The 23,113-nt window shown below is 40.5% G+C and overlaps 2 protein-coding genes across 8 annotated transcripts in view; both read right to left on the reverse strand.

The window, feature by feature from the left end:
• LOC127238883 (zinc finger protein 60) overlaps positions 1 to 23,113 on the reverse strand; it is a 54,405-nt gene that overhangs the window by 10,318 nt on the left and 20,974 nt on the right. The gene's annotated exons all lie outside the window — the stretch shown is intronic.
• The window catches only part of LOC127238880 (zinc finger protein 60), a 41,419-nt gene continuing 35,493 nt past the window's right edge, over positions 17,188 to 23,113 (reverse strand). For 5 of the 6 annotated variants that reach the window (XM_051207647.1, XM_051207642.1, XM_051207645.1 and 2 more), the window contains one exon: positions 17,188 to 21,663. In XM_051207647.1, coding sequence (XP_051063604.1) covers positions 19,043 to 21,663 — 2,621 coding nt within the window. In that variant the 3' untranslated portion in view covers positions 17,188 to 19,042. The remainder of the gene's footprint in view (positions 21,664 to 23,113) is intronic. The other variant, XM_051207643.1, reaches the window with a different exon arrangement.

Here is a 23,113-nt window from a genome sequence, read left to right on the forward strand (position 1 = left end):
TTCGATTTGAAAACATGGAGACCAGCCATGTGTTAAATGTTAAAGGTAAATACTCTTAACAGACTAAAGTGAGCATCCTTATAGTACTCAAAAGAAGACCTAAGTCAATTGTAAAATCATGGCAGATGGGGGACAAAGAACATTACCAGTGAAATTAGAGAGCCATTCATCTACTGAAAATAAGGTTGGTTGGACGTAAATAGCACATGCCTTTTGTTCACGGCCATGGAGAGGCAAAGCCAAGTGGATTCCTGTAAGATGGAGGCCATCAAGCACTATAAAGTTTCAAACAGAGGCAAAAGACTGAGGTGCCTGTTTAAAATGTCGGAGTGGATGCTGGTGTCTAGGTTCTCCCAGCATCCCTCAGTCCCTGCCTGTTACAGGGTATGGCTGGCACACCCTGCCCCCTATCCTAAACTTCTCCAGCCCAGGGCTGGGCTGCTCTTCCCTATATAATCAACCCATTTTGGTTGCTTTTTTTCATTGAACCTTTGGGCCTCCCGGCTGCGATGCCTGGTTCCCCTCTCTCTCCTCTTCTTTCCCCTCTCCCCACACGGCTCAGGATCATGACCACTCTGGACTCTCCAGATGTCCCTGTCTCTGACTCTGGCTGTGCTATCCCACATATCTACAATAAACCTTTGCCTGCACCATACCTAGGACAAGTCATATTTCTCCCTTGTTTTTTTTTTTTTCACTCAAAACCATATTTTAAAACTTAAACCCAGGGTATACTCTGAATAGCAGAGCTTCAATACATGAAGGGGGTTTATATACACTTGCAGTGCAGTGCAATGTTTTACTCTTTTTACTCTTTGGCCTTTGGGGGGGGTCCACCTCCCAGCTCCCAAATAAATCACATATTAAGGCTTTTTCTTAGTTATGAATGCCCGGCCTTAGCTTGTCTTGTTTCTTGCCAGCTTTTCTTAAATTAACCCATCTACCTTTTACCTGTGGGCTTTTACCTTTCTACTATACACCTTATTTTCCTTCTTACTCCTTGGCTGGCTGGGCGGCTGGGCCATGATATCTTCCCACCTTGTTCTACCTTGCTCCTTTTCCCAGAGTTCTCCTTCTATTTATACTCCCTGCCTGCCGGCCCCACCTACCCATGCTCCTGCCTTGCTATTGGCCCTTCAGCTCTTTATTAGAGCATCAGGTGTTTTCAACAGGCAAAGAATCACAGCTTCACAGAGTTAAACAAATGCAGCATAAACAAAAGTCACATGCCTTAAAGTAACATTCCCCAGCACTATAGTAATGGGGAATGACAGCCACATCCATGATCTCACTCAAATGTTTTCAATCTCGATAATGGACAGATTAAACCAGAAAAGCCACCGAGCATAGTCGAATTGGACAGCATATCAACTGTGAACACTGTCAGAATCAGCGTGGAGACAGTAACACTGTAGTGGAACCAGGGCCCCCCCTTGTAGTATGATGTGTCCTTTACTCTCTAGTCTTTTTTACTCTTGGGAGGGGGCACCACTTAGATCCCAAATAAATCACACACGGAGGCTTATTCTTAGTTATGAATGCCTGGCCTTAGCTTGGCTTGTTTCTTGCCAGATTTTCTTTCTTTTTTTTATTATTTTTTTTCTTATTTTACATATCGATCCCAGGTCCCTCTCCCTCCCTCCTTCCCATGCCCCCGACCACCCTCCCCCCCCCCACTCCACAGGGAGGGTGATGCCTTCCAGGAGGGATCATCAAAATCTGTCAAGTCATTTGGAGTAGGGTCTAGGCCCTTCTCCTGCCTCTAGGCTAAGGGAGTATCCCTCCATGGGGAATGTGTTCCCAAAGTCCTTTCCTGCACCAGAAATACATCCTGGTTCCACTGTCAGAGGTCCCTTAGATTGCCCAGGCCTTCTAACAGACCCACGTTCAGAGGGTCTGAGTTTATTCAATGCTGGTTTCCCAGCTATTAGTCTGGGGGTCCATTCGCTCCCCTTGTTCAGGTTTCTGTGGGTTTCTGTAGCCTGGTCTTGACCCCTTTTCTTATCACTCCTCCCTCTCTGCATCTGGATTCCAGGAGTTCGGCTCAGTGTTTAGCTGTGGGTGTCTGCTTCTGTTTCCATCAGCTACTAGAAGAGGGCTCCATGATGGTGGATAAATTAGTCATCCATCTCATTATCAGGGAAGTCTTGCCAGCTTTTCTTAAATTATTCCATCTATCTTTGGCCTCGGGGGTTTTCTTTCTCTGCTTCTGTATTACTTTTCCTCTCCTTCCTCCTCTGTCTGGCTTTGTAGCTAGGTGGCTGGCCCCGAAGTCCTCCTCCTTCCCATCTTGTTCCTGATCCTCAGATCCTTTTCACCCAGATTTCTCCTCATGTTTGACCTCATTCTGCCAGCCCCACCTGTCCCTCTCCCCTGCCTGCCTCGCTATTGGCTGTTCAGCTCTTTACTGGACAGACCATCAGGTGTTTTAGACAGGCACAGTAACACAGAGTTAAACGCAGCAGAAGCAAAAGTCACACATCTTAACATAACATTTCCCAACACCCTTTCTCTCTCTCTCTCCCTCTCCCTCTCCCTCTCCCTCTCCCTCTCTCTCTCTCTCTCTCTCTCTCTCTCTCTCTCTCTCTCTCTCTCTCTCTCTCTCCCCTTCCCTTTCTTTCAACAAGGTTTCTCTGTGTAACAGCTCTGTATGTCCAGGAACTCACTCTGTAGGTTAGTCTGGCCTCGAACACACAGAGGTCTACCTGCCACTGCCTTTGGAGTGCTAGGATTAAAGGTGTGTGCCACCTACGGCACAAATACCATTACTTGGAGATAATTCTGTTGAAAGCTTCTTTTTCTTATGTTTTTTTTTGGGGGGGAACTAATACTTTACATAATCCTACTGCAATTTTAAAAATTAAGGGCCATGCCTATTTTAAGGTTTTCCATGGGCTGATTACCAGAGACTGTAGGTAGGGGGTCCCTATCTGGACCCAGCTGACTGTTTCTGTAAATCTTCCTGCTTTGTTCTTTCACTGGATATGGGGTCATTTATGAACGTTCTTAGATCCCTGTCATGCCAGCCTCCCTTTCTCTCTGCAGTGCCATTTTTGGCCGGGCTGGTTCCTCTTTCCTGTGTTCACAGCTTTTTTCCTCCTGCTATCCTGTATCCATCACGTAAAATTAGATAATCGCTGTATTCAATATGGGGGGAGGAGTAGATTCAATCATCTGCCTTTCACTTTATCAGATCTACATCCTCCCTTTATTCTTTGCAGAGTAGATTCAATAATCTACCTTTTTATCCTATCATGTTTGGATTCCTCTTTTTTTTTTTTTTCAAAATAAAAACCTTGAATATAATCCCCTTTGTTCAACTTTCTTTGTGATCACAAGCAACAACATTTTGTAACCAATTCCTTTAAACAATGACAAATATCCATAACTCAATGAGTCACCAAAACCACCCACCTTTGGGAATGTGGGCATCATGTTCTTCCTGTTGTCTGGGGGTGATGGCATCTTTAGGGGCTCCTGAAAAGAAAATTTTGGGTTAATTGCCAAGCTTATCATTTGTTGTTCTGTCTATGCATAATGGGCAATTACAGGGTTTGTTTCAAATCTTGGCTAAAGTAGTCTGTGAGGCTGGATCACCTCAGCTAGCGCTAGCCACTTTGACATTGTTCCGAGAATTGTCTGTGAGGGTGGATCATCTCAGCTAGTCACCTCAAAATTGTTATGTGCATTTTGTAGTCCAAACTGATCTTTAGTTGGTGCTGTCTGTCCAGCATAACGGGATTTTCATGGTCCTGGTGAAATTGTCATTGCTCCTTTTGGAGACTTCAAAGGTCACTGTTAGGTGTGGTCATGGTTCACTGTAGAAAGCTGATAGCAACTCAAACCAGAAATCATGTACATGAAAGTAGATAAAGACTTTTTCTAGAATCAGTTAGCAATCTATAAGACCATTAATAGCATGACAAAAATTATAAGATTAGTAGCAAAACAATAGTCATAAATATTTGCTTTTCTTCTGATCCATATCAGATGGCTCTTCTGACATGAGACACAGATTTTATATTTTACTTTAACAAGCATGCTTGGATTTTGAGAAGGAGAGAGCCAACACTCCAACTCCAAAGCCAGCTTTAATCTTTAATTGGACAGAGACTACAAAAAAAGACCATTCTTATGAAACTTATGAAATTTTACCCTGTTGTAAAAGTGATATACCAATAGGCCAATTTACTCTTTTTTCTTGGGACAACTTTTCTAGATGATTTGTCCTTTTCATTCAAATGTTTTATTTGTCCAGTGATCTACAGATTCATTAGCTGGATGCCTTTATTCTCCTGAAAAGACAAAAAATAAGACTCTTCCCCAACCCTAAATTTTGGGGAGGTCTTCCTTGGCAATTTATATCTGAGCAAATGTTTTCATTTGTTAGATTTACAAGTTAGCTTTGATTAAACAGTCATGCTGCTCAATGAGAAATCATCTCTTCTAATTAAAAGGTGTCTTGTTCAAATCTTTATCAATTTTGATGGTATCCATGTTTTTTTCTTCACCTGTAGAAACAAAAGCAACACATCTTTGAAGTATACTGGTAGATTTAATTCCATAGGTTTCTTTCTATTATCCAATATCTCTCTGTAGCTATTGTTCCTTTCTCATTAGCATTCAGAAAATTCAAAGTTAATATAGCACTATGCAATCTTTTTGGGGGGTTCTTTAGGATCCCTTTCTGTTTATTTAGCATATCATTTAGAGTTTTATTTGATCTTCCTATAACTACCTACTTAGTAGGATTATGTGATAATACCTGTAATATGCTTTATATTATAATAAGCAAAAACCTGTTTCATTTTCTTAGAGACATACACTGGAGCATTGTCTGTCTTTGTTTATACAGGTATACCCATGATGGCTATAACTTCTAGCAAATGTGAACTCATAGTAAGTACCAATGGTGTAGTGCACATGTTTTGATTTTCCAAATTCTATAAAATGGAACACATCCATCTGCCAGATTCTGTTCCTCCTGCAGGGAGGTCATTTCCTTATAATACCCTTGGTTTGTTGCCAAGTGATGGAAAAGTCTTTTTTCAAATCTTTGCTATTGACATAGTGTTTTTAATGAAATTCTGAGGCCTCCAGCACATTTTCTATCAATAATTGATCAGCTCATCACTACCTTGTGCTAGGGGGCCTGGCAGGCCTGTATGGAATCGGATGTGTGATATATATATATATATATATATATATATATGTATATATATAATATATGCAATGATTTCTGTCCCTGATTATGCCTTGTAACTGAAGAAATAATAAAGTCAATTCTGTATCATCTGTTATAAATTCAGTGGTTTCAATATGTAAAACAACCCTTTCTGCGTATTGTGAATCAGTAACTATGTTGAAAGGTTCCTTATGATTTATTAAGCATTAGAATAGCATATAATTCTGACTTTTGGACAGAATTATAAGCTTATATCCACTTTAGTTAAATGTTCTGATTTGTAACCTGCCTTTCCTGGTCTATTTGTATCAGTATAGAATGAAGGGGCTCCAGATATTGGTGTTTCCCTTACAATGTGAGGAAGGATCTAGTTAGTTCTCTTTATAAATTGAATTAACTTGCTTTTGTGATAATTATGGTTGCCCTCTCCCAAAAAATCACTACAAGCTCTTTGCCAGGGTTCACTTTTTACCCATAATTTGTCAACTTGGAAAAGGTACTTCAATTTCTGCTGGATCTATTTCTGCTAATTGATGAAGTCTCAATTTTCCTTTTAGAATCAACTCAGAGATCTTTTCCACATATGTTTTTAATTTATTCCTTGGCTCATGTGGTAAAATAGGTCCATTCTAAGACAATATCTTCCCTCTGCATTAAAATTCCTGTAGGGGATGCTTAGACAATGATACGACTACAGTGCATTTAAGCTTTGGATCCACACGACCCACATGCGCCATCTGTAATTCATCTTCCACCAAGGCCAGTTGTTTCTCAACTTCAGCAGTTAATTCCCTTGAACTATTTAAATCCTTAATATCATCCAAAGTTTTGTGTAAATGAATCAGTTGATCAGGTTTTATCCCAATAATGTGCCATAGATGGGAAATATCTCCTAGCAATCAATGAAAGTCATTAAGAGTCTGTAATTGATCTCTCCTGACTTGTACCTTTTGGGGTCTTATTTTTTGTAAACCTATTTTATAGCCTAAGTAATTAATAGGCTCTCTTTTTGTATTTTTTTTCAGGAGCAATTTGTAATTTTTTTTTTTTTTTTTTTACTTCTCTGAACATTCTTTCTACATTAGCTACATTTGAATCATAGTAAAATGTCATACATGTAATGGCAAATTATAGATTGATGAAATTGCTTACATATTATTTCCAATGACTGCTGTACAAAATATTGGCACAGGGGGGGGCTATTTAACGTTCCATGTGGGAGAACCTTTCACGGATATCTTTTAGCAGGTTGAGAATCATTGTAAGTTGGCACCATGAAGGCAATTTTTCCCTATGTTTTTCTTGAAAAGGTATAGTGAAAAAAACAGTCTTTTAAGTCAATAAATATAATAGGCCATTCTTTAGATAACAGAGAAGGCATCAGCATTCCAGGCTGTAGAGAGTAGAGAGTCCATTGGCTGAATTAATTTATTAATATTTCTCAGGTCTGTAAGCATTTTGCATTTTCCATTTTCCTAATTTCTTTTTAATAACAAATATAGGAGAATTCCAAGGGCTGGTAAATTATCCAATATACCCATCATTTAACTGTTCCTGAATCAGCTGTTCTAGATCTTTTGCTTCTCTGAAGTCATAGGCATTGTCCCACCCAGACAGGATTGTCAGTTAACCATTTAAAGGGTGAGGCTTTTAATTCCTCTATGTATTCATTGTTTTTTGTTTTTTTGTTTTTGTTTTTGTTTTTGTTTTTTTCTTTTGTACAGCCTGGATATTCTGTATCTGTTTTCTATAGTGCCTTGTAACATTTTTCCATAAGCATGGGTTGGTTTATGGCTCATTTTGGTACTGGAGGAATGTTAATCTGGGCATTCCATTGCTGCAACAGATCATGACCCCATAGATTTACTGCTATATTAGCTACATATGGTCTCAGCCTTCCTCTTTGTCCTTCTGGCCCTATACATTGAAGTCATCTTGTACATTGTTTTACCTGAGATAGGGTTCCAATCCAAAGAATTAAACATTTACCTCTTGAAGATGCCAACTTGAATGTCAAGATTCTGGGGAGGTAATGGTGGCATCTGCACCTGTGTCCAGTAATCCTTTGAGTATAACATTATTTACTCATATTTAGTTTTAGTCTTTGATTATTTATAGAAGTCTACCAAAATATAAGTTTTCTGTGTCCTCCTTGAATATTTGATTCATCCCCCAAAGCTATTCTACCATCCAGAGCAGTATGATTTTTTACAGTAAGCACTGGATTTCCTAATCCAGTTGTGGGGAGGATTGTCCTCCACAATGACTAGAAATGACTGGGTCAATTTTGCATGGGGTCCTTTGAGAGGCTCCCTAAGGAGTTTCACAATGGTAAAGAGTTGTCTTGTTTGTCTCTTGTCAATCTACAGTTGTTGGTCAAATATTGGCCTTTGCTGCATCTTCTACATAATCCAGAATGTTGGGGCCTTCTATTTGGATTATTCCCAGAAGAAACATTATTTCTAGAAATGATTTGCCTACAATTTCTTCTCAGATGGCCTATTCTACCGCAATTAAAACATTTAGTATTTTGATGTCTCCTCATACCTTTGGAGTTTAAAGGCCTGCACCTACAAACATAGCCAATGTTAAACTGTTTTTTAAAAGGAAATTGGGAGTTTTACAGAAATTTAAAATTAAAAACTATATTAGAATATTTAAATTTATAGGACATTTTAAATTCATAAAATGTTTACCAGTACCCATATTGGGCAGCTCACAACCACCTGCAACTAGAGCTCCAGGAATCTGATGCCTTTTCCAGCCTCTGTGCATACATGTCCACATTTCCCTATACAAGTACACCATAAACTCATGTAGGTTAGGGGCATATGCAGTTCTTGTTTGTGCAGAGGAAGTGAGTTTTAATTCCTAGGCAGCCACACTCTCACACAGAGTAACACGACAGTACTCTAGCACTGTGTTATTGGTTATGGTGTTTTGTAGGTGTAATTTGAACAATAATCCACATAGGTGCATATATTTGATACTTAGTCACCCAGAAAGTGGAACTCTTTGAAAAGATTAAAAGGATTAGTGGCCTTGGAGGAAGAAGTGTGTCACTGGTTGTAGGCTTTGACCTCTCTCTCTCTCTCTCTCTCTCTCTCTCTCTGTCTGTCTCTCTGCTTACAGGGCAGGATGTAGTTCTCAGTTACTGCTCCAGCACCTGCCAGCTTCCTGCCACACTGTAAGAAAGTTCCCAAGTAAATGCTTTTTTTTTCCTGTGAGAGTTGCCTTGGGCATGACTTCACAGCAAAAAAGCAGTGACTAAGACAGTAGGTTAGGTGTTTTAAATGTACCCTTGATTTATGGTATTTTCGACTCATCAAGAATTTTTCAGGAAGTGACCTCTTTGTAAGCTGAGGAACATATGTATGATCCAACAAAGGAGATAATATGCAGGGAGATGCTTCCTCAAATGTGTTAGATTTAGTTTGTTAAGAGCTATTCTACAGGGACCGGAATCAGAAGGATTGTCTACTGCCGGTCACTATTTGGTGGTACACCTTTAGGCGTAATTACTACAAGTTGAGATCTACAACTAAAAGCATCAAAGTTCCAAGACAGGAGGATCATACCTAAGGTAATCACAACATCCTTTGCAATTTAAGCTGATAAAATATCTGAGATCAATTGTTCCAAACCTATGGTGGATAATCTTATGATGCAGGGCTTTAGGAATTCTTTTATTTCATCTATAGAAGGAGTTTTAGCAGAAGAAAATCATGACTTAACCAATATATACATTTATTTATTTATTTATTTTGTGATAGCAATGAGGAAACAAGGAATAAAGAAGACAGTCACACATCCAGAAAAACTGGGATCTGATGGGCCATATACTCGAAAGAAGCACCAAGAGCAACCCAGAAAATACTGTGGGCTGTCTACAAGAGGAGACTACCTGGAAGCAAGTTTAAGCCAATAGAAAGTCTTTGTTACCTGGCTGGTGACTACACTGGGTATCTTAGTTAAGATCTCTATTGCTGTGAAGAGACACCATGACCATGGCAACTCTTATAAAGGAAAATATTTAATTGGTGCTGGCTTATATTTCCAGAGGTTTAGTCCATTTTCATCCTGGCAGGACCTGATGGTGTACAGGCACATAGGGTGCTGGAGAAGGAGCTGAGACTTCTAAATCTTGATCCAAAGGCAACAGAAGGAAACCGGGAGCAACACTGGGCATAGCTTGAGCAAATGAGTCCTCACAGTCTGCCTCCACATTGACATACTTCTACCAACAAGGCTGTGCCTCATAATAGTGACCCTCCATACAAGTCAAGCATTCAAGCATATGACTCTATGAGAATCATTTCTATTTAAACCACCACAGTGGGTGTTTAAGACCCCAGTTTAACCCGGGGCCTTTGTCAAGGTGAGCTTACAAGCATCAAAACCAGGTCCTGCATTGACATACTTCAGTTAACAAGAAGTTTACCAGGACCACAACCAAAACACAAGTTTAGTGTGTTTAGAGATTTTCCCAGATCAATGGGCTTTGATATATTCTTATTTTTGTTTGGCATATATTCTTTATGTTCTGAGTTCTATGGCCAAAATGGTACTTCTATCATGAAGTCATCTGTGATGAAGTCTTGGGAACAACTAAGGTCTGTATCGTGTTACATTCCCTCCAGGTCTTAGAGAATAAGTCAACTCATCCTGTTCCAAAGAGGTATAGCTGGTGCCGAGGACCATTAATTTTGACTGAATTAATCCTTTGTTTACACAATTGGCCACACATTTTAAGACGCAGAACCCACTGTTAATTCCATCACAATGAGAAACATAAGCCATGTTGAAACCAGAGAAGTTATCCAGGACCAACAGAGAGGTGACTGGTGCCAATTATTTGAGTTATTTCTTTATCTTGTAGGTGTTTTGTTTGTTTTTGTTTTTTCATTGTATTCTGGATGGTTTATGTCAACTTCATACACACACGCTAGAGTTATTTAAAAAGGAGGGATTCTTAATGGGGAAAAAAATGCTTCCATGAGATCTGACTGTAAAACATTTTCGTAATTAGTTATTGATGGGAGAGGTGTCGCCCATTGTGGGTGGTTCAATCCCTGGGTGGGTGGTCGATGATTCTACAAGAAAGAAGGTCAAGCAGCCATGTGGAGCAAAATCAGAAAGCAGCACCCCTCCAGGGCCTTTGCATCACAACTGACTCTAGATTCCTGACTTCTTTGAGTTCCTGTCCTGACCTCCTTTGATGATGAACAGCAATGTGAAAGTTTAAGCCAAATAAACCCTCTCCCCAGCTTACTTTTTGGTCATGGTATTTATACATACCCTACCTTATTAGAAGTAACTTGAAGCCTCTTCGATTTTTATAAAACAACAACTTATGCCAAAGAATCTGTTTTAATTCAGAAATGGAAAATTTTAATACCTCCACCCCTGACCAACCTCGCTGTTTAGTTTCTCAAAGTTTCAATTTCCCATGAGAAGTCTGATGTGCCTATGACCATTAAGACAGCCATGTCAGCTCTGACCAGGAGTGGGATAAAGATTGGCACCCTCTTTTCTCCTTTGTGGTCTAGGATCAATATTATATTTCCCTTCTTACTCATTACATAGTTATACATGTGACAGTATAGATATGCACTAAGACACATAAAAGCTTTTTTTTTTTCAGTTTCAAAAGCATCAGAGGAGGCACATTTATTCAAGCCACTATTAGTACATGCCCACTGAGTAGTCTCAGGGGCTCAGTAATTGTTTTTGTCCAGAGGAGTTAGACCATGAAGGAGATCGGCAGGCTTCAGAATAAGAGGAAGTGCCTAGATTAAAGGTTCTGGATATGAGACAAGGTCCAGCCCCTTGTAAGTCCTCTAACATTAATGAGCTGTCCCTGCTCCCAGTGGGTTTTGTCAGTCAATGGGCTGGCTGGCTGGTTAGTTCCTATCCCCATGTAGTATGGAGACTGCAGTATAAGCATAACGAGCAAACCTGACTGATTTCTGACTGGGAATGAGTATCTAAGTGGTGGATTTTGTCAAGAGTTGAAAATAAGGATGGGTATCATTCAGCTTCCTGGACAGTGGGAGGAAGGACAGTGGGCTCCCATGTTTGTTAAGTGAGGTAGGTTCTTTAGATGGTTGAGTTGGTCAGGAATTTGGTATAGGCAAGAGATAATTGTTAGGACCCAATGTTCAGGGGACCAAGAAGAGGGAGCAATATAGTCAGGATGTTAAATATATCTCAAGGGTCCCTTCCTGTGGCAGAGTTTGAGCACCTAGATTTTCTGTTTTCCATTGGCCAGAATTTCTTTTTGATGTCCTAGTCAGTGGAGCATAGCAACTCATAGGCAAAGCCAAATAGCTTCTAGGAGGGCCAGTGTGGGAAGCCACAGCCCCAAGGTGGTGCCTGGCTGGATGCCAGGTAGTCCGAGCTTAGCTGTAAACAAGCCTTATTTGGAAGGGCTTGATGGATCTGGTGTGCTTCCTCCTTCTGTGGCCTATCTGGGATCGCCAGGTGGCATGAGCTGATTGGGCAGTGAGCACACATTTAAGAGCTTGCTGGGGCTAGGAGAAGCAAAAAAAGAAGAAGATTGTTCAAGGTTCCTGAATAAACTGCTTAAAGGAAACTTTGCAAGTTTAGCCATGGGCGCTTCTCAATCGCACCCAATTTTTTTTTGGCTCTGATTGAGCTGCTTCGTTCTAAGAATTTAAAGATTAAGAATAGCACTCTACAGAGATTCCTCGGGGAGGTTGAGACGGTTGCTCCCTGGTACAACAAGCTTGGGAAAGACCTAGACTTTGCCTGGGAACAGGGAACGTTGAGACCAGGGACAAGACCAATGTGGAGGCTTGTTCACAGCTGCTTAGAGGATCAGAGGTGCTGCAGGGCTGTCGAAAGGGGCAAGAAGTGTTAGAACAATTGAAAGAAGAGCGCTCTAAGCCTCGTTTCCCTAGAACTTCTTTGTTAGATGATTTTGGAGTCACTCCAAATATAGTTATAATGCCTTACTCCAGCCATCAAGTTAAAGTTCTTTGTGCCACAGTAGATGATTGGGCCATTTTGCAGTGTGGATTTGATGAGGAGATAGATAATCATTACCCTAAGCATCCATTATTGGGATTTTTTAAGGAACACCCTGTAATATTTCCCAAGGTAACATCGTCTTAGCCTATTTCAATGGCTCCAAATGTATTTACAGACAGTTCTAAGACAAGCTGTAGGATTCCTTCCAGACTAATGTGGTTTGAGCAAGCCAGACCCCCTGAAATAACTGCTGCTTTTGCAATAGCACAGGTGGAAGCTCTTAATTGCCACGTGGTGAAACCATTTTGAAAAATAATGCCACCTGGATTAGAGGTTGATGGCCTAGAGCCTGGGAGAGGGGTAACTCGACTATTCTCCCACAACCCAGGTGGGCTCCTTATTGTAATCAAAACCCAGCTCAACGTGGAGCCTCTAATCCTTTTGTGTTTGTGATTAGCAATAGCACCTTTGCAAGCTCTAGTGAGAATGCTAAATTGTACACCTCAAGTATGCTTCTATTCTTTATGTTGGGATGGAGGAAAATTTCCTTTGGCCCTTGTGACCAGAATGCCCAGGTACATTCCCGTTCCAGTAGAGAGCCCAAGCACCATGACCCTCTTTAGACAGAGGAGAGATTTGGAATCACTGCTGCTATCGTGATTGCCATTACAGCTGGAGCTGTGGGAGCCACCACAGCTGCCATTGCCATGCATTCCACTGTCCAGACTGCAGCTGCCTTAAATAACCTGTCAGCGAATGTAGCCACTGCTTTGGACGTACAATCTTCCCTTAATACTCAATTAAAAGGTGGTATTATGGTCCTGAATCAACGAATTGATCTACTTCAGGAACAGATTGACACTTTGTGGCAGTTGGCACAAATAAGATGTGAGTGGAAGATGACAAGGCTATGTATGACCTTTGTGCCATATCAAAAGTATTCAGTGGCTGCCAATATGCCTAACCAGCTTTCTCAGTATCTTTTAGGCAATTGGTCTGGTGAATTCGATAACTTAATGCAGGACCTGAAACTTTACATCGTGCATGTGAATTCCACCCGGGTCAACATCTTGGTTGCAGAGGGACTATCTACATGGATCACTCAAGCCATGAACCACCTGGAAGAATGGGCGGGAATGGGTGCCCTGGGAGGGGTGCTTATCCTAGTCAGTCTCATTGCCTTATGGTGTATCTGCAGGATGAGGGTTACACAGCAGAGAAGTAATGCCATGATTGCACAAGCCTTCGCAGCCCTGGAGGCAGGGCAATCACCTCAGGCTTGGTTAACTGTGTTAAAAGGCTAAGCAGTCATCACTCTCGGGATGCGAGATGTAGTACTGCACTTGAGGCCAGCTTCTAGCAGCTTCATGGAGGGCAAGTCTGATTGCATATGGGTTGGTATCGTAATCCCATCTCTGAGAAAAGATACCGGACGGGTGTGGCACCAGCTTGGCTGATAACTGGGCGTGGGGCCATTACAATGTCCCTTGTTCATCAGAGATCAGACCTCTACCCTTGCCTGTTGCGTTTTAAACAAAAAAGGGGGATCTGTGGGAAGCCACAGCCCCAAGGTGGTGCCTGGCTGGATGCCAGGTAGTCCAAGCTTAGCTGTAAACAAGCCTTATTTGGAAGGGCTTGATGGATCTGGTGCACTTTCTCCTTCTGTGGCCAATCTGGGATCGACAGGTGGCATGAGCTGATTGGGCAGTGAGCACATATTTAAGGGCTTGCTGGGGCTGGGAGGAGCAGAAGAAGATTGTTCAAGGTTCCTGAATAAACTGCTTAAAGAAGAGTCTGAGTGTTGCGTCTTCCTTGCTGGTTGAGGTGGTCGCGACAGGCCAGAATTCTCTGTTTTTAATGTCCTTTTCCCCAACAAGGAGAAGCCCTTTTTCTCTTTAGGTAATATAGATATGCACATAAGGATATAGTAACAGTCTATATGTCAGTGGACTTTTCTTTTCCGCATCTGAGCCTGGGTCAGATCAATCATTTCTGTTCTCTAGGCTGAGGTCTCTGGCCCTAAGGCTTGGGCCCCAATCATTTCAGTTAAAGTAACTATTGATCTTTAAAGTAACTATCTTTAATGAAGTTGCTCCCATCCATGTAGAGCACTGCATAGAGATCTTCCAGGGGGATGTCATCTTGAGATAGTCATGAATAAGCACCTCCAGATCTTCATAGGCAAGAAGGTCTCAGCATCAAGGACTGGGGATTTTTTCAAATTTACCTGGTCTGGTACTGGGCCATGCAGGCATCATACAGCCAGCATTATGGCATTCCCCAGAGGAGGGCCTCTACTGCTTGGGGTACTGAGTATAAGATCCTGATCTAGAATTAATTCATTTGCTTTTTTTTTTTTTCAGTAGACTAACAGTTCCTGCTACAGCTCTTAGACAGGTGGGTCATTTTGTGCCTGCAGGAGTCAATTGTTTGGACAAGTATGTCATAGGGCTTTTTTATGAACCCAACTTTTGGTATTAACCCCCCACTTTTGTTTCATGGAGAAAAAGAAAAGGTTTCAAGATGTCTGGAATGCTAGGGCTAGAGCTGATTGAGGTTTTAAAGCCTCAAATGCCTTTTAGTTTCAGTCTAGGTATATAAAAGCCTTGCTAATTCCCACAAACTCTGGATTTCCTGAGTCAGAAATACATAGCTGCACCAGGGCTCTCTCAGACATGCCTTAGCCTCTGGTGTTGGAATCTGAAGGAGACAGGTTCCTTTTGCCTTTCCTCATCAAGTGTCCACTGATGTAAAACACAGGACTTTGAGATGACATTATATAGCTACTGGCCTATAACTCTCATGGTCCCTTGGTGGCTGTTTATAATTTATTATAGTTTTAGAGGCAGGGTCATCTATATGAGTATGGTCCCAGGAAACTTCTGATGGAGAGGTCAGCACTTAGTGTCTCATCAAACAAGATTGGAAAATTTTTCAATCTTTGGGGCAACCTGGTCCAGGTTAGTTACCCTCTGAAACCTCCCTTGGGACTGTCCATTTGAAAGCAAATATGAGTTGACTCTCCACTGCCACTGGGAGGCTGAGGAATGCATCTTTCAGGTCCAAGACAGTGTAGACTTGTTTCTCTGGAAGAGTCAGACTTAGGAGTGTATGGGTTTGGGACCATGAGGTGGATAATCTCAGCCCTCATTTTTATTTTACAGATGTTGGACAAGTCTACAGAGATCCTAGGTTTCTTCAGACTTGAGAGGTGTGATCCGTGCCTGTCTTTCTAAGCTGGGCAATATAGCCTGCATTTCCCCTTTTTGTTTCTAGGTTCACTGGAAATTGTTTAACCTGGCCAGGGGTAGCAGAACTGGTCAGTTGAACTTGGTGTTGGGCCAATCCTGAGCGGTTGGTTTCTGCCCTCATCCCCAGGAAACGTTATTGTCAATCTGAAATAAAGTCCAACTGTATCCATTGACTGGGGATAGGAGTTTCAGCTAGGATACATCCTTCTGACAGAGGGAAGACACCAGCATTTTGCTGGGCATCTGTAGTTTAACTAAACCTCATCAATTATGAAGTTGATGGTGGTTCTCAGTTTGTGTAAAAGGTCTTGTCACTCAACCATTTTTTTGGTGTTAAATACCTTTTGAGTCACTTCTAGGAATTGAGATCCTTTAAATCCATCTAAATTTTATGTTTTTTTTTTTTTTCTCTAAAATATAGGAACAACAGGATGAAAAGGGCAATCTTTTTTGCAGCTGTCATGAATTCTTCTAAAGAAGGCCTACAGAAAATCAGTGTTGAACAAAAGGGAACATCTATTCTTTCCTGGCTACATCATCCATCAGCATCTCTCAGAGCCCCCACCCTCAACCAGTACACTCCAGGAGCAGTTAGTTTCTCTACTCTGTTCAGAGAATGGTAGGTTTTGAGTTTTCCAATTACACAGGTCACTTGATGAAAAGAAGACATAAACCAAGAAAAAGGGAATTTTGTACTAAGTACAGGTTCAGTTACATCACACACTTTTATTATGTTAACATAATTAAGCTACTTAGAAGTTGATTTCCATTTTTATTTATATTTAACCAAATTAAATCACATCCACCATCTCACCAAAAAGACTAAGCTTAATTTCATCAATAAGATAGTGGACATATTTCTGGACTTGCCCCAACATGATTTACAATCTACAATGCATTCTTGCTCAAAATGCTTCACCTGAACATAATTTCCCTTGGATAAAAACATACAATGACTAAGTGCTGGGAATATTGCTTGATGAACACATTCCTACCACGCACAAGGCCTTGTTTTAAATCAACACTGAAAATTTAATAAAAGACAAAGCCTAATATCTATCTCTATTGGATTCTCCTTAGGACAATTTGAAGGCCAATGACAAATTTGTGACTATAACATTCTGGATCATTTCCTTAACTACAGCTTTGTGGAATAGATGATATTCTATCTTGGCTGATATAGTAAGGAATGAAATAGCATGTCTACAATATATTTTCTTTTGACAAACGGTCTCTATAAAGTCAAAGCTGGACTTGAAGTCACTATGTAGCTACACTTACCTTTAACTCTTGATCCTCCTGTCTCAGCTTTCCAATTACTAGGATTCAGGCATGCACTACTATACCCAAGTCTAAACCATTCTTAATGTTATACTCCAGATACCTATATATACAGGGGGAAAAAAAAAACCCTCAACATAGGAAATTGATAACAATTTTCAATCTAGATGATGATCCAGAAATGTGTTGTTGACTAATACAACTTCTCAATATGTATGAAATTTTTCAGACATTTTTGATGGGTGGAGGTTGAGACAGGGTTTCTCTGTATAGTCCTGGCTATCCTGGAATTCACTTTGTAGACCAGGCTGGCCTTGAATACATACAAATCATTCTGCCTCTACCTCCTAAGTGCTGGGATTGAAGCTGTGTGCTACAACTGTCTGGCTCACAAATCCTTTTTTATAAATGGTTTCACTTTGGCTAATTTTGTTAATATGTATGGGGAGTCTACCAGGGAAAACCACTCAGACAGAGTTAATATCCAACTAAAAGTCTTTATTCCAGCCACCTTGTACTACACCCAGGTACTAGAAGGAAGTAGGGAGGTTTCAAGATGTAGGACCAACAGGGTAGAACTCCAGACCCTCTCTCCAGTAAGATAAGACCACGTGAAAATACTTAAGATTAATAGAAATGGGTTAATATTTAAGACAGAACTAGCTAGTAAGAAATGCTAGTAACAGGCTAACAGCTTTATATCTAATATAATGTCTCTGTGTGTTATTTGGGGCTGACATGGCTCTGGGACCAGGTGGGCGGGAAAACATGCTCGTAACAAGCTTGTACTACACCCAGATACTTGGAACCTACATGTAGCCACAAGTATTTAGAGCAAATCCCACCTCCTCTTATCTTGCTCTGCAGCTGCAGGGGGAATTTATGCCCAACTAGACAGTTTAACAGTAACCAAGATAAGCAATAGCTGGAGGGGAAGACTTACACACATGGACTCTAACAGAATCAGGGGCAATTGATCTCAGGTTCCCTAACTAGACTTGGGTAATTTTCCATGAGATTATCCATCAAGGAAATCAAATTCTACCGAAACCTGAAATGCCCAAGTAAGAATTTAGAGATGGATGATCCCATGGACTTTCTTGCCCTGACAGAAATGTAGTTTATCTTTATGTGTGGAAGGAGTGCATAAATTATAGGCTTTACCTTTTGAATTTTTTATGGGTTCAACCTCTTTAGAAAGTATTTACTCTATCAACAGCTGTGCTTTTTAAACATCTCCACACAAATATTTAATGGATTTGCAATTTACATCCTTTCATATTCCTCTTTGTGCATTAGATATTAGATGTATACAGAATGAAGTTGTTTAAAATTTACTAGTAGATGAATGCATGAGGGGTTTGTAAACTATCTAAAGTACAGCCTGTTATATCAGTTACAGTTATGCCAAGGGAGAAAAACGTAAAAGCTATTTTACAGAACACAGGCAGTAACCAAATATTCTTGAAAAAGCTTACCACCTATCATAATCATGTTCCCATAACTTTGGTACTGGGATGGTCATTAACAAATTATATTAAAAGAAAGTAAATATCCAGTATATTTATGTTAGTATGATGGGAGCCATACATAGAACATTAATGTTAACAAGGAAGGTGCCCCTGATAAACCTAGTTCCTGAGTGAATAGTGTTTTAAAAATAGTTTACAGAATGAGAGGAGAGTAAATCAAGAACATGATGGCTAACATTGACATTCTCAACAGAGTATTATCTCTGAACAGACTTCCCACATTCTCTTTCTCAAAGGGTTTCTCATTATCAAGAATATATGAATATTCTCATGTTACCAAATCCTAGGCAGGATAAAATTCTTCCTATAATCTTTCCAATCACAGTCTTGCCAAGATGAGTTCTCTGATTTTCAGTAAAATTTCCATACAAAGGCATGTCTTCCTTCTGTACTAGCACAGGACTCCTGACAATTCTGGATTTTCTGATGTTGTGTAGGCTTATCATTTACAATAAGGCTTTTCCACATTCTTTGCATTCACAGGGTTTCAGATCTATAAGGACTCTCTGATGAGGTTTGACAGCTGGGCTAATCCTATGTTTCCACATTACTTCCATTCATAGGGTTTCGAACCAACATGGATTCGTTTATGTTGAAGGCCTGAACTCAAAATTCAAGGTTTTTCCACATTCTTTACAGTGATAGTGGTTCATGCCAGTATCACTTCCCCAATGTGCAATGAAGGCTGAAATTAAATCTAAACATTTCCCCACATTTCTTAGTTTCATAGGGCTTCTCACCAGTGTGAATTCTCAGATATATTGCTAGATAAAATCGTCACTAAAGGCCTTCCCACATTCTTAACACTGGTAAAGTTTCTCAACAGAATGAATTCTTTGGTGTAATTTAAGGTCTCTATCACAAGTAAAGCACTTCCCACATTGTGTACATTCATAAGGATTCTTGCCAGTATGAATTCTAAAGTGTCCGAGAAATTGGTAATGATACTGAAACGCTTCCCCACATTCCTTACATTGAAAGGGCTTCTCACCAGTATGGATTCTTTGGTGAATTCGAAGGCCTGTACTATTAATAAAGTCCTTTCCACATTCCTTGCACTGAAAGAGTTTCATATCGCTATGAACTCTCTGATGTTGACTGAGTTGGGACTTAAGTCTGAAGGCTGACCCACACTGCTCACATTCAAATGATTTCTCTCCAGTATGAATGCTCTGGTGCCGGGTGAGCTGTGCCAGAAGAGTAAAGCCCTTTCCACATTCCTTACACTGAAAGGGTCTCTCACCAGAGTGAATTTTCTGATGCTGCATGAGGTTTGAGCGACGACTAAAGGCTTTCCCACACTCACTACACTCATATGGTTTCACACCGGCATGAATAATCCTGTGTTCAACAAGGCTGGAGACACGCTTGAAGGACTTCCCACATTCCTCACATTCAAATATTTTTTGACCTGTATGAAGAATGCTTTTATGGTAATTAAGCTGGCTGGGAAGATGAAAAGTCCTTCCACATTCTTCACATTCAAAAGGTCTCTCACCACTATGACATCTCTGATGTCGTATGAGATGAATATTAAGTCTAAAGACTTTCCCACACTCCTTACACTCAAACGGTTTCTTCCCAGTGTGAATACTCTGATGTTCAGTAAAGTTTGAACGTCGACGAAAATATTTCCCACATTCCTTGCACTGATAGGGTTTCTCATCAGTATGAATTCTCTGATGTTCACTAAGTTGGTACTTACGTCTGAAGGCTGACCCACAGAGCATGCACTTGAAAGGTTTTTCACCAGTGTGAGTTTTCTGATGCTCAGAAAGGTATACCTGAAGCCTAAAAGCCTTCCCACATACATTACACTCAAAGGGTTTCTCCCCAGTATGAATACTCTGATGCTGCACAAGGAATGAGCCACAACTGAATATCTTCCCACATTCCTTACATTCAAAAGATTTCTCTCCACTATGAATGTTCTGGTGCCGAGTGAGAAGTGCCAGAACAGTGAAGGCTTTCCCACATTCCTTACACTGAAAGGGTCTCTCACCAGAGTGAATTTTCTGATGTTGCATAAGGTTTGAGCGACGATTAAAGGCTTTCCCGCACTCATTGCATTCGTATGGTTTCACATCAGCATGGATGATCCTATGTTGAACAAGGGTGGAGACATGCTTGAAGGACTTCCCACATATCTTGCATTCAAAGGGTTTTATACTTGTATGAACAATTTTATGGTAATTAAGCTGGCTGGGGAGATGAAAAGCCCTTCCACATTCTTCACATTCAAAAGGTCTATCACCACTATGCAATCTCTGATGTCGTATGAGATGAATATTAAGTCTAAAGACTTTCCCACATTCCTTACACTCAAACGGTTTCTTCCCAGTGTGAATACTCTGATGGTCAATCAAATTTGAATGGTGACGAAATAGTTTGCCACATTCTTTGCATTGATATGGTTTCTCATCAGTATGGATTCTCTGATGTTCATTAAGTTGGTACTTACGTCTGAAGGCTGACCCACAGAGCATGCACTTGAAAGGTTTCTCATCAGTGTGAGTTTTCTGATGCTCAGAAAGGTATACCTGAAGCCTAAAAGCCTTCCCACATACATTACACTCAAAGGGTTTCTCCCCAGTATGAATACTCTGATGCTGCACAAGGAATGAGCCACAACTGAATATCTTCCCACACTCCTTACATTCAAATGACTTCTCTCCCGTATGAATGTTCTGGTGCCGAGTGAGGTGTGCTAGAATGGTGAAGGCTTTCCCACATTCCTTGCACTGAAAAGGTCTCTCACCAGAGTGAATTTTCTGATGTTGCATAAGGTTTGAGCGACGATTAAAGGCTTTCCCACACTCATTACACTCATATGGTTTCACATCAGCATGAATGGTTCTATGTTCAACAAGGTGGGAGAATCGCTTGAAGGACTTCCCGCATTCCTCACATACAAATGGTTTTATACCTGTATGAATGGTTTTATGGTACTTAAGCACACTAGGAAGTTGAAAACCCTTTCCACATTCATCACATTCAAAAGGTCTCTTACCACTGTGAGATTTCTGATGTCTTGCAAAATGTTGGGGAAGTCTGAAGGCTTTCCCACATTCCTTACATTCATAGGGTTTCTCTCCAGTATGAATACTCTGATGCTGAATAAGATTTGAACTACAACTAAAGTATTTCCCACACTCTTTACATTCATATGGTTTTTCTATATTGTGAGCAAGAGTCTGGAAGGTGTTAGTAAGTAGTTTTTCCTTGTTACTACTGTTTTGATAAACATCTCCTTGATAACTTGGTACTTCCTTGGATGTACTATAGTTGGGGCCATTACTAAAACTGGATGCCTTGAGGTCAAAAGTGTTGCTTAATTGTTTTATGCTTTGTTTGAATAAATTTCTATTATCAATACAATTTTCTTGAGATGTATTTTCAGCTTCATAACATGACTCCAAATCTGAAAGAAAAGGAGAAGACTTCATTATTTTCCTGTAACACAAACCCATTTTCCTGTAACATAAAATCTATTAAATGGAAGGCCAGACTTGAAAGTAATTTCAGAAAAGATGAACAGGAGCAAATAGAGCAGCAATAATAAAGTTTATGTGAGACAATACCCTTTACAGTAAAACAGGTTGGAAATGGAGAAGAAATGTCTAGTCAATGAGACTGTAACAAACTAATATGAAATAGTCGTATGTGCTTCTTTGTATACTACTTGAAATAAACACCTTTTAGTAAAGATTTTTGAACCAAATCACGACAAAAAGAATATAGCATACAAATATATAAAATGTGTCATGCTTTAAGAAAACTAGCATGACTTGGAATTCTTAAAAAGGAGGTAGCACATAGTTGTAACCCCAGAAAAAAAGATCCAGTAGTACCAGCATTGTCTAGATAGTAAGATTCTGTCTGAGAAAAACAAAAACAAGGAAAAAAAAAAAAGCAGAAAAATAAGGCGGCGGCAGGGTGGGGTTCATTATAATTTTAAAGAAGCCTAAGAATCTCCAATCCTAGCAGCTAGTCTAACTCCACATCTTTATCTATGCTACTCTCCTCCTAATCCAATTCCGTAGTCTCATGATGGGAGAAGTCCTTCTGTATGTATGTTTCTCTTATTGGTTGATGAATACAACACTGTTGGCCAATGGGGCAGGAGGATAGGCAGGACTAGGACACAAGGAGAATTCTGGGAGATGTAGGCACAGGGAGCCCATCAGAACAGTTGCCATGTAGACCACAAAGGAGTAACAGGTTTGGACCTTTCTCCAGGTAAATAAGACCACATGAAAATACAAAGATTAATAATGGGTTAATCATTAAGACAGAGCTAGCCAATAAGAAGCCCTAGACACCGGCCAACAGTTTTATAACTAATAAACCATCCATGTGTTCATTTGGCAGGACCAGTCTCGTCCACAGCTCTGCAGGAGACTACTTCCTGTGAGCTCTCCTCACTCTCTGCTCCTATTCCCAGGACACTAAGCAGATCGTACTAGAACACCTGCCCTTCTCACTCCTGTGGACCCTCCACAACACCCACCTATCCCATTCCCATTCCTGTGTCAGCTCCCAACACCTAAGACACATTTTACCTGGAACTACAGTGGCCTCACCCATCCAGATTTCACAAGCATTTCCTACCAGGCAACACACAGCCACCATATTCTCCTAAGAACCAGAGAGGGAAAGAGAAACCAAAGAACAAAACATTCACCAAACAAACACAAGACCAGATATCGGCACCTAGAATTACAATCATCCTAAACCCAGGTACATAGATGCCCATGTAAAAACATAATGAAAGCCAAGACAATATGTCTGCACTAGAATCCTGCCAGCCTACCCCTGCAGGCCCTGAGTATTGCAATATAGCTGGTATAGTAGCATCTCGCCTTGCCAGT

Source organism: Phodopus roborovskii, unplaced genomic scaffold (assembly GCF_943737965.1).
Source record: "Phodopus roborovskii unplaced genomic scaffold, PHOROB, whole genome shotgun sequence".
NCBI lineage: Eukaryota > Metazoa > Chordata > Mammalia > Rodentia > Cricetidae > Phodopus > Phodopus roborovskii.